Source organism: Atta colombica, unplaced genomic scaffold (assembly GCF_001594045.1).
Source record: "Atta colombica isolate Treedump-2 unplaced genomic scaffold, Acol1.0 scaffold83, whole genome shotgun sequence".
Lineage (NCBI taxonomy): Eukaryota > Metazoa > Arthropoda > Insecta > Hymenoptera > Formicidae > Atta > Atta colombica.
In genome coordinates this window covers 311,177-322,545 of record NW_017259576.1, presented here as the reverse complement: position 1 = coordinate 322,545, position 11,369 = coordinate 311,177, and the positions used below count along the sequence as shown (strand labels likewise).

General features: G+C 28.0%; 2 protein-coding genes across 2 annotated transcripts in view; one reads left to right on the top strand and one right to left on the bottom strand.

The window, feature by feature from the left end:
• Positions 1–1,675: 1,675 nt before the first annotated feature.
• LOC108692873 (lipase 3-like) lies at positions 1,676–6,902 on the bottom strand. Its single transcript, XM_018201414.1, has 7 exons — positions 6,560–6,902; positions 6,141–6,318; positions 4,755–4,869; positions 3,805–4,048; positions 2,752–2,910; positions 2,422–2,649; positions 1,676–2,129 (listed from the first exon to the last, which is right to left on the bottom strand). The coding sequence occupies exons 1-7, from the start codon at positions 6,728–6,730 to the stop codon at positions 1,986–1,988; spliced, it is 1,239 nt and encodes a 412-aa protein (XP_018056903.1). The 5' UTR covers positions 6,731–6,902; the 3' UTR covers positions 1,676–1,985.
• A 2,429-nt stretch (positions 6,903–9,331) lies between these two features.
• LOC108693002 (gem-associated protein 5) overlaps positions 9,332–11,369 on the top strand; it is a 6,123-nt gene continuing 4,085 nt past the window's right edge. Inside the window, 6 exon segments of the mRNA XM_018201627.1 lie at positions 9,332–9,640; positions 9,739–10,091; positions 10,276–10,593; positions 10,670–10,934; positions 11,038–11,263; positions 11,324–11,368. Of these exon segments, the coding sequence (XP_018057116.1) occupies positions 9,332–9,640; positions 9,739–10,091; positions 10,276–10,593; positions 10,670–10,934; positions 11,038–11,263; positions 11,324–11,368 (1,516 nt within the window).

Below are 11,369 nucleotides of genomic sequence, written 5' to 3'. Positions count from 1 at the left end.
AGAGAGAGAGAGAGAGAGAGAGAGAGAGAGGGTAACTGCATGTTGATACAACTGAGAAAGAGAAAATGGATTATATATGAAAAAATAAGTATATAAAAATAATTATTATATAAAAATAAATATATAAAAATATATATTAAAAACGTAAAATAAAATTTTAAAGTCGATTTTCCTGAATGTAAAATCTTATACGTTTAAAATTTATGCGTTTTCGACTTATTTCTTCATATAGAATTATCTTTCCAGTTATATCACCAGATACAGAACGTTGCATACTACCTTGTCTTTTGTAATTAATGGCCCTAGTCTTCGTTGACGAAGTAAACTTGGCCAATTGCATACTTCCGTTATAATTTTTTCCGTTGTAATTTTTTTAGAAATAACAGTAATTTTTTTTTCTTTTGTCTTTGTTTTCCGAGAGCGTTACGTGTTTCAGTAGCATGTTATGATGAATATATATGAATATATTGAAAAATATTCACTCAGTAATGTAAAAATACAAATAAAAAACAGAACGTTAAATTGACGATATATAGCGTCGTGAATAGCATAAAATAATAAATGTATGATACGAACGTTTAATATTATATTGTTACATGTCATTATATAGTATACATATATATATAATATATATAAGAAATATATATATATACATATATAGTATACATTATATAGTATACATAATGACATAAAATGTTTTATTTAATAAGATCAAATTTAATTATTTTATGCTAATAAAGTTACCATAGAATATTTAGATATTTTATAAGAGTTAACAGTCCCTAAAGTTTATATTAAAAGTGTTTCTTGGTTTATTTCTGCTCTGAAAATTATACAATAGATGTGTACGTGCGTACGTGCTTTATTGTTACTAAAGTTTCAAATATAAATATTGCCCAACAAACTGTATCCTTCACATTTAAAACACTGTGCTGTCCGCCTCTGTATATAAAGCATTTCAAGATAATTACATATTAACAATACTTTTTATTATAATTTTATAGACAAAATTCTAAGTAATAAAAAAAAAAGAACCTGAATCTTTTTCTTTGTAAAAATATAATTTATGATAATTTATTGTCATATATCAATAAATCAAAACAGGTATTATTGATATTAATTCTTCCTACAAATTATTTGCTATTTACGAAATATAAATTTTATTTTAATATAAATTTTTAATATAAATTTCATAAAAGTGATTTGCCAAATTGTTATTAATAGCAGCATTATTTAAAAATTTTTTCGCGTTTACATTTTGAAAAATTGTTGCAAGTCATTAAATTTTATAGAATTCATATGAGATTGAAGATATAATAATAAAGGATTAACATTTTTGAGAAAAACTGATATTATTGGAAATTATCAATATTAATTAGTATTAAATAGATTATTATAGAATGTTACAAATAATGAGAATAATAAGTGATTTTTCTGATATATTATTTTGATTACAATTTTTATTATTTAATCATTAATAATATAAAAGGTCATTCAAGCTTATGCAATGTAAAAATATCTGCATAATTTTTTTTAATCCTGCAATAATTTATAAACAAAGTTTATGAATCTTCTGTAACAAACTTTTAATATTATTAACGGTTTAATTAAATATAAAAAATTTTATATTGTCTTATTATTAGCAAGAAATTCATTTTACAATAATTTATATTTATTGTTTGAAGTTATTAATTTTATTTAATAAAAATATCACTAATAATTTGGTAAATGAATAGTATTCATAGTCAAATTGAAATTTTTAATACATTTTTGCTTGTATTGAAAATCTCATTCATCCAGTTTCATGTCAAAATAACGATCAAAAAACGGCGGCAAAACAGCATTATTTTAATACACCTACATAAATATAAAATAGTGAGTTGAATTACTCTTAATTTATGATCACAATAACACCGAAAAGATTTGGTATCTCAATCATTTCTTATCGTTATGGCACATTATCTTCTTCATAATCTTTAGCAGTTTCAAATCTTCTTCATAATCTCAAGCAGTCTCTTGTACACGAGCTTAGGCGCGTCCTTGCCCCAGATGAAATCCAGGTGATTAAATTTAGGTACTCTGTACATATCCAATATGTTGGGTAACAGATGGTAAAGTTTCTTCACATCCTTAAAAAAAAATATCAAGTTGTCATGCATTATTTTATACTCCTTACTCAACTCTTTATACGCAATGTTTTCAATTTAGATTCTAGACACATGTTTCTTTATTTCAGTCAGATTCAAAATTTTAAAATTTCAATTATTTATGATGATAAAGTAAAATAATGATGCATTGAATGTGGTATAGTCACAATAGTATATTATTATAACTTGAAGTATGAAATTAATACGAATTAGTTCTTAATATGTATTTCCCACGTGTCTTTTTAATCTAAATATTCATTTTCCTGCTACCTACCACATTGCTGGCCAACCAATCATTGTCGCCATAGAATATCGCAATTGGCACGGTGATACTCCCTAGATTATAGTCTGGCGGTTCCGTTGCATTATAAATCAGCAAATTATTTTTGCGTCCATAGTCGTATTGACGAAATTTGCCCGACTCGATTTCCTGGCTGAAATGCACCAACGTTTTAGCCGAGGCGCCGGCTGGATCGTGATTCAGAATCACTGGTAGCAGAGTCTAGGAAACGGTATAATATCTTGGTTGATTTAAAGCGTCATTGCATATGCTAAATGTGACTTTCGAAGCGCACTTCAATTACGGCTTTCGTGGAATGCTTACGTAGTTGAACTGTTCTTTGTCGAATCCACAGACTAGGAATATCACGTTGGCGCAGATCTCCTTCTCAATATTAAATATCTCACAGCCATACTTAGATAGATAGTCTAGCATATCGCTGTGTGGCAGAAACTCATTTTTGCCGAAGAAATGTGTGATTATCTGTAATCCCCGAATTCCTTAATTGGAATAGTATATAATTTACTTATCATTGTTTTGATTGTTCTAACTTTAGCAAGTGTTTGAAAATAAATTGATTCATTTGAAGTATCTTTTTCATTTTTTTCTATTTTTTTTTCATATATCATATTTCTTAATATATTACATAATTATGATAACGTACATTTCGACAATAGCTTTCTACATTACTCGTGAGATACTATTGTTAGGTGCATTTTTTTTTAATGTGATTTCCTCAGTAGGTCTATTCCACAAAAAGAAGAATCAAATACTCGAATTGATTAGCAGGAAAGCAAAATTATACATCGTACTACTATATGATAATTTTGTATAATTTTGATTCTTCTTTTCGATTCTTCTTTTTGCCCGGGGAAATTACATTAAAAAAAAAACGCATCTTACCAATAGTATCTCATGAGTGATGTGGAAAGATATTGTCGAAATGTAACGTTATCATAATTATATAATGTATTAGAAAACTACGTTAAGATATAAGTGTATCATTAAAAATGAATAAATTAACAATAGAAAATTTTATGTTAATAGAAATAAATTATTTAATAAAAAACATAATTTCAATTATAAACATAGTTTCAATAATAATTTGGCGAAAGGTGCGCTTCCTATATTTCTGGACGTTCCTGAACTAGAGCGTCACGTGAGCACTCGGCGGCTTAGCCGTCGAGTCTCAAAGGGATCGCTCGCCGGAATCAGTTCGAAATGTGCAAATCTTTGCAAGTACTGTTCTATGTAGCGTAAAATTATAAGACAAGGTGAATTAATGTTAGATGTAGTTTCTTAACTATCATATATAGTTTTGAATCGTTATATATTAATAATTAACTTACTTTCTAGCAATATATTTAGACACATTACCTCAAGTTTCTGTACGAAACGAGAAAAATATCGTATTGGACTTTTCATATGGTTCACAAAAACTGCAGGCGCGAGACTAATCATCATTTGCACCATTCGAGCAATTTCTGGATGTTCCACTGCCATTATATAAAAAGAAGTTGTACCCATTGAATGACCAATGTATGTGTGCAATGGATGTGATGTTATATTCGTGATGTACGAAATCATCGCAGGTAAATCATAGATGCCCATTTCATGAAAGCTAATAACAATTTTAATCGATATAGATATATCACAAAATATAACAAAGTATATATTATAATATAAAATAAAAATAATATAAAAATTAACTAACTTTCATTTTTTTACTATAAATTATAGTGATAAGAGCATTGTCGAGCAGTTCTTTAAAAAAAATCGAGTATATTTTAAAAAATTGAAGTTATATTTTAAAAGTACATTACATGATTAAAATATATTTATTTAATAAGTGTGGCAACCAATTACTATTATTATTTGTAACTGTCTGAATGCTTTCTATGAAATTTTCGGTCAGATTATTGGATAAGATCTCCCAAATTTTCCAAAGTACTTGCCAAAGATAACTACTTCAAATAAATATTTATTTTTCTTGAAGCTTTATCTTCATGATATTGACCAGATATTTTCAATCGAATTTACGATTGGAGATTGAGAAGGCTAATAAATTCATTATTACGTCAATTTGTGAAAACCTCGTAGAAGCATATCTCGTGGGAAATATGAAAATAAGTTATATAATCAATAATAATCGTGGATGCTATATACTACATAATGCATACTTTTAAAATATTTTTGAATATCACTTTTAATGTATTCGGTTATTTCTTTCAAAGAACTGCTGATGCTCTTATGTTATTGATATAAATCATTATTTCACTATATCATTTTGAATACACTGTTATTTTTTTATTTTATAATGTGAGTACCTGAAATTCCAAAATCTTGAATCCGATGGAGATAAAGAAACATGTGCCCTTGAATAAGTATTCCCACGAATATTGCCCAACCAAACATCATAGCCCTGGTCAGCCAATATGAAAGCTAACATAATAAAGAAAACATTGTTTACAATAATTAGATGATAATATTTTGGCTTTATAATGTTAGTACGCATAGTCTAGCCATACATCTGATTTTTTTCTTATATATTAATCCGATTTTACATAAAAAGTGAAATTTTATTTAAAATCTAGAAGAACAATATTTGATCTTAATAGTTAAAATTATTTGCATAAACAATATAATATTAAAAGATAATAAATAAAATGCCAATTTGAGCCAACACTGATTATTAGTGTGTATTTTATTTATTCAAAATGAATAGTAAAGCGTATATGTTTTGATCTACGATCAAAGTTTTCTTCAGAAAATTAATTAAATATTAAATACTAATTATATAATGATAGCGCAAACAATTTATCCTTGACTATTTATTATTTATACTTATCGTCATTGTAAGTACATATTCAGTTGTCTACTATTTTTCTCAATTTTCATTTTACATTTGTCTACCAAACAGTTATGTCTAATAACTTTTTTTAGTAAGTGAATTGAATTTTGATATTAACCATTATTTATATTAACTTTTTAATTTATTCATATTTGTGTTTAAATCACAATAAATGGAACAGTCTAATGGAATATGTATAAAAAACCTTATAGAAACAGCTCAATGACAATCATGTAAGTTTAATTTATCATATTTTATCATATTTTATTATATTTTATGTGAAAAACTTTATGTTAGCACAATTAAAAATATTTTTTAACTTCTTTTGGTCTTTCGATTCAAAACAATAAAATTTCTTTCTTTTTGGTAAACTTAATAATTTGATGACTAAGATTAATTCGGACATTACTACCAATTTTTTGTATTTTATACTTTAATAGTTTATACTCGCTTATACTCGTGCTATCATTATGTAATTAATATTTAATATTTACATTTAATTAATTTTCTTTGTACTGAAGAGGATCTTGACTGTAGGTCGAAATGTATATGCTTTACTACTCATTTTGAATAAATGATATAAAACACTAATAACTACACACTAATAACTAATACACACTAATAACTAATATTAGTTCAAATTGACATTTTATTTATTATCTTTTAGATTTTTCTTTTCTAGAGCCTATTGATTATTTTGTCTTGAATATAATATTAAAAAAATAAAAATAAAATCTTTCAAAACCAAAATGCGTTATAATTTGCATTAGACATATTAAATTTTTTTGGCACATTGAAATTTGAGAATTTATTTTGACATTTTTCCGAAGCGTAATCGATGATTTCTTTAAATTGAAGGTACCAAGTCCTTTATCCTTGCCGGCAATGACCCAGTCTGCAGAGCTGCACAACAAACCATGCTGCAACAAAACTGGCTGATACTTGTTATTTGGGATACGATGAAGTGTTAAAAGATAACCGTCCTGCGTCTGTACAACATGAGCTTCTGCAGGATAACCAGCTTTTCTTATCATTTGCACCTAGGAGAAATGAATGGTTTGTTTATTTAACACTAGTGATACAGATCACAATCTTAATATTTATCAAAAGTTTATTATGATATAGATTGTCTTGAAATTCACGAATTAAAATATTACAGTAAGAAAATTCAAAAAATTAAACCTGTCACAAGTAATCTTAAGATTCCATTGAGATCATTTTAAATATAAGATATCGTGTTATAAAATCTAAAAATCAGAATATAGAAAAAAATACATTTACTGTATTAAGACTGGCATCGATATTGAATTTGACGCTGTTCAGCTGTTCCTTGTTATCCCGCATCGTATTCATGAGCGCGCTCGGCGAAATGTCTTGCAAAATATCGAATGTTATAGCTGCAGCAAGGTCGCAAAATACCAAAAGGAATGCTATCACAATTGGCCACATCATGTCGGTGTCCGATAGGATTTGAATTTGATAAACGACGAAAGGATTTGAATTGGATCGCGGATCCCCCGGAGATGTTAAGATGTATTAATAAAAGATTAAAGAGATGAGAAGTATGGTTATGTTCTTTACTTGCAACTGAGTCCTTGTTTCTGCCACGATATTTATACGTTTAAGAAACGCTGACGAATGTATACATCAGTCAGAAAAGAGACAGAAAAAGAAAGAAAGGAGGGGAGACGCGATAATAGAACAAATGGAATTATATTAGTCATTATAGTCTGAAAATTGTCCATAATTGAAAAATAAAGGTACACTTTATGTAGTTGTTCGTGCTAGTAATTGTAATGAGTAACTAGGCGAGCAATTTATTCTTCTCATTTGTATTCTACGTATAGTTGGAAGGAAATATTTGTTTTGATTGGAAAATTTTACATTTTTCTTGAAACACTTTTTCATAATAAGGCGTGTCATGTTTTGTAGTAGTTCGATTAATTTTGCGTTTAAGATTGTTTTAAGTCTGATTTCTCATAAGGTGACATTCTCTCAAAGTCCAATTTTATATTCAAGATCGTCAGATCAAGTTTGATCCTAGACATACAATTTTATGATATTTAATTTTAGTCAATAAAATGAACACACTCGTGTTTCTGAATGCATGTTTCTAGAAAATATCCTTTAATATCATTTTTAAGATAGATAGATTATTAAATAATTATAATTAATACTGCTACGTGCAGTATGTTTCTGGAAAAAAAAGGAACAAAGTTATATAAAATAAAAGTTTTAATTGAAAAGAACATAAAATTATATAGAGTTTACAATAAAATTGACTACGAATTAACTATAAAAATTGAAATAGAATATTGTAATAAAGAAACATGTTATAGAATTTAAAATTTAAGTCTTATTTTTTAAAATAAAATACTTAATTAGATATTATAGATTTAATTAGATAGAAGTTAGAATATTAAATTAAAAATGAATTTACATTTTTTTGCATATTTTATTTCATTCTTAATTTCTTGTTTTAATTCAATAAATTTTTAATTCTGAAATTTTAATTCTTAAATTTATTTATTTACCAGTGTCATTTATAACATCTAATCAAAATAACGTTGCAAAAATTAATTTATCGCTGCTATTCTCTTTCTTTTGATTTAATAGTGATCAATTAATTTTTATTAGAAAAGATTGATTTATTCAATTATTTAAAAAACAATTCTATTTACCTGCACAAATCAAATATGATCTTATATTCAAATATGATCTTATATTTATAAACTTCTGCTTAATATTAATAAAAAAATATAATAGTCTTAAGACAATTTTTCATCGTTCTTTCTTCGTTAATGAGACTTACTTGAATTTATAATCAATTTAATATTACGTACAAACTTTACATTACTTCCATTTTATTTTAAATCTTTTTATAAGTCTCGATTTGTGGGTATGGCCAACACGATGCTACAAACGCTTCGAATTATTTTTTAATTGGTTAGTTTGTAAAATTCTTTCTTGTAATTGGTCCATTAAACGCTTCAAAGTATTTATAGCAAGACTTTGACCACAGCCTGTACATATATGTATCGCACGTGTTTACTTGAGCTTCATCAATTTTAAAAGTTCAACGATTTCGTACGTTTTCGGCTTTTGTTATAACTCGATACAAACATACATGTTTTGGCAAGAAAAGTGTTTTGTCAAGGAAATAAATATCGATAACCGATAGCTCTTTTAACGAATAATAATTCACAAGTACATGTCGAGATCCGAGATCCTTGTTTGTCGTGCGCATTCCCACGTGACGGTCAATAAAGAATACTTAGTGTAATTGAGTCACCATCTAACGATTGTAAATTCGAGCAAGGTATTTTAAAGTTTTTCTAAGTTTGTCTGAGTTTATCGTCTTCGATTTCATCATATGGATAAATTCACAATTGAAAGTGCCGGACACCGGTTAACCTTTAATCGACCAGTTGCGTAAAAAAGTGAAAAAGAATTAGTGATTTGTTAAGGAATCCGATTCTAGAAGTCAAAATTTGTACCTTATATCTTATTATTTATATATTTTACTTGTACATTTATTTATATATTTATATATTTAAACTTTTGTGTATATACTTATATATTTTATGGTCTTGCACTACTGTGAAAAAGGACAGGAATTTAGTCAGTATCCAGTGAAATGTTAACAAACTGCTAGTAATTTATTAGCATTCCAACAGAATATTGCAAATTAGCATCAATTGTATATGCATTAAAATCATGTTTTATCAGTAGAGCATATTGTAACCTGCTAACATATAACGAGAGGAAATCGAACAGTAAAAATCCAGAAATCAAGTATCTATAATTTTATAATCATTTAAACAAAATATATTATTTAGAAATTTATGAAAAGGCAGATTTTGCTTGATTTCTATAGTCAATTTACCATTATTATTGTCTTAACTTTGATTTTCTGTTGATTCTGTTATTCATTTTTGTTCTGGCGTTCTGTTTGCCAATTTAACAAATATTTTTTACAGAATGTTTTCAATAAGCTGTCAATAAGATAATTTTATAAGAGTTGTTTCTTTTGTTAACAGAGAATACGTCAGGATGAATGAAGTTACATTGCCTCCTTCACCAAATTGGTATTTGAGCAATATCCTTGCTTGCTCTAAACGTGGAACTGTAGCATGGGGCGCAAGGAACTTTGTTGTCATTGCCAAACAGAAAGAAGACAATGTTATGCAGTATTCTGTAATCAAGGATTATTTTAAAGACAAAGTAACTGCATTAGCATTTTGTCCTAAACTTGATAATCCAGACAGTCCAGAGCTGTTAATATGTGGTGGTGATGATACCAAAGCTAGGGTTTGGAATGTGGATACATTGGAGTTGTTAGCGGAATTTGCTTTTGTCGATGTAAATATATTCCATAATAACTTATAAATGTTAATTATTTATGTTAATATATATTAACTATATATATAACTTATATTAATATATATTTATTAATATAGGGAAGCAAATTGATTGTGGGAGTTGACTGGTCAGCCAAAGATGAAAATCTTGCGTGTGCAGTGAATTTGGAGGGTTATTTAATGTACTGTAATATACAGTATAAGACTTCGAAAATAGTATCTCTAGGCAAGCTAACTGCTACATGTGTAGCTTGCTGTCCTCATGACTCTAGTCTTGTGGCAATAGGTACTAAAAGCGGATTAGTTTATATTGTTCAAAAAGATACAATATTGTATAGAATGAGAGGACATAATGAGGACATAGTTAGTTTATCTTGGTGTCCTTCAGACATGAATATTTTAAATGGAGGAAATAGGAGAGATTTACTTTTAGCTTCTGGTGCAAAAGATAGGTGAGCTTTTATAAGATTTATATATTATATTTATATATTATATATAAAATGTATATATTCTGTGTCACATACTAAATTTATCAGTTACATAAAATATATATGAATATTTATCTTGTTACACTTAAAATATAAGAAACAGATAATTAAAAAAAACTACTGTTATATTTATCTTTTTTATATTCAGATCTATATTCATTTGGAGAGCCGGTAGAGATGGTAGATATGAAACTGTACTAAATATACCAAATACGCCTATCATGCCTGTCTCATATAAAAGCAAGCTCAGCACTACAGGTGGAACCTGGATTGCAGTATGTTGGGCAGAGCCCAATTTGCTTCTGACTAGTTCCCTTTGGGGTGAACTTCTTTCTTGGGAACTTTCAACAGACAGAGAGAAGCCTAAGTATAAATTGTTCCATACATTCCATAGTAGAGGATTATTTTCGATAGCTGCTATATCCAATTACGATGGAACATCTGATGACTTGAAAACAAATTCCGAGTGAGTAAAAACTTTATATAAATTAGAACATATAAATATTGAAATTTTTCATTTTGATATTTTATCAATACTTTAGGCTCAAGGTCTGGTCTTCAGCACAAGATCGCTGGGTTATATGTTGCAAATCTAACAGCGATCCTACGAAATTGGCGATCCTAGAGCACAAGATTCCTACACAAGGAGGATTCGTTTATTGTATGAATGCTTGTCCTATTGATACCTCACGCATTGCATTTGGCGTAGGAGACGCGATGCTGCGTCTATGGAATTTATCTGAACCACATACAACGATTTTCGACGTTGTTATGCACTGGCAGAAGATAAAGGGAAAAATAAGAGTGGTAAGAAATTCTCGCACGGAACTGTTTTTTGAAGTATTTTTATGTGTGAGAAAATGTTATGAATTAATATCATAGCATCATAGCATAAAATATATTCCACCAGATATCATGGTTCCCGGAAGATGAATCTACCGTTGCTTTTGGTACTGGAGAGGGTCGCGTTGGCGTGTTTGATGCAATTGGAACCAATAAACAACCTATATTATACCGGCAGTATCATCGAAATACCATTTATAAACTTGAATGGGCTCAACTTAAATCAGAATATTTTTTGTTCTCTTGTGCAGAAGGAGAATTAGTAGCTTACAAAAAATCCACACCGAACGATGGTAGGATGATAATATCCATTGTTTTATCATATTGTTTTATTATCATAACTTCTATTTTAGAACCTATGTCTATAATAAAGGAAGGATGTTTGGAATTTTCATGGAA

Coding starts and splice junctions, on each gene's coding strand:
- LOC108692873 (XM_018201414.1), bottom strand. CDS start 6,730: ATGATGTGGCCAATTGTGATAGCATTCCTTTTGGTATTTTGCGACCTT. Junction 4,870..6,140: donor CGGCAAGGATAAAGGACTTG/GTACCTTCAATT, acceptor TTATTATGTTAG/CTTTCATATTGGCTGACCAG. Junction 2,911..3,804: donor GTTTCGTACAGAAACTTGAG/GTAATGTGTCTA, acceptor CGGGGATTACAG/ATAATCACACATTTCTTCGG.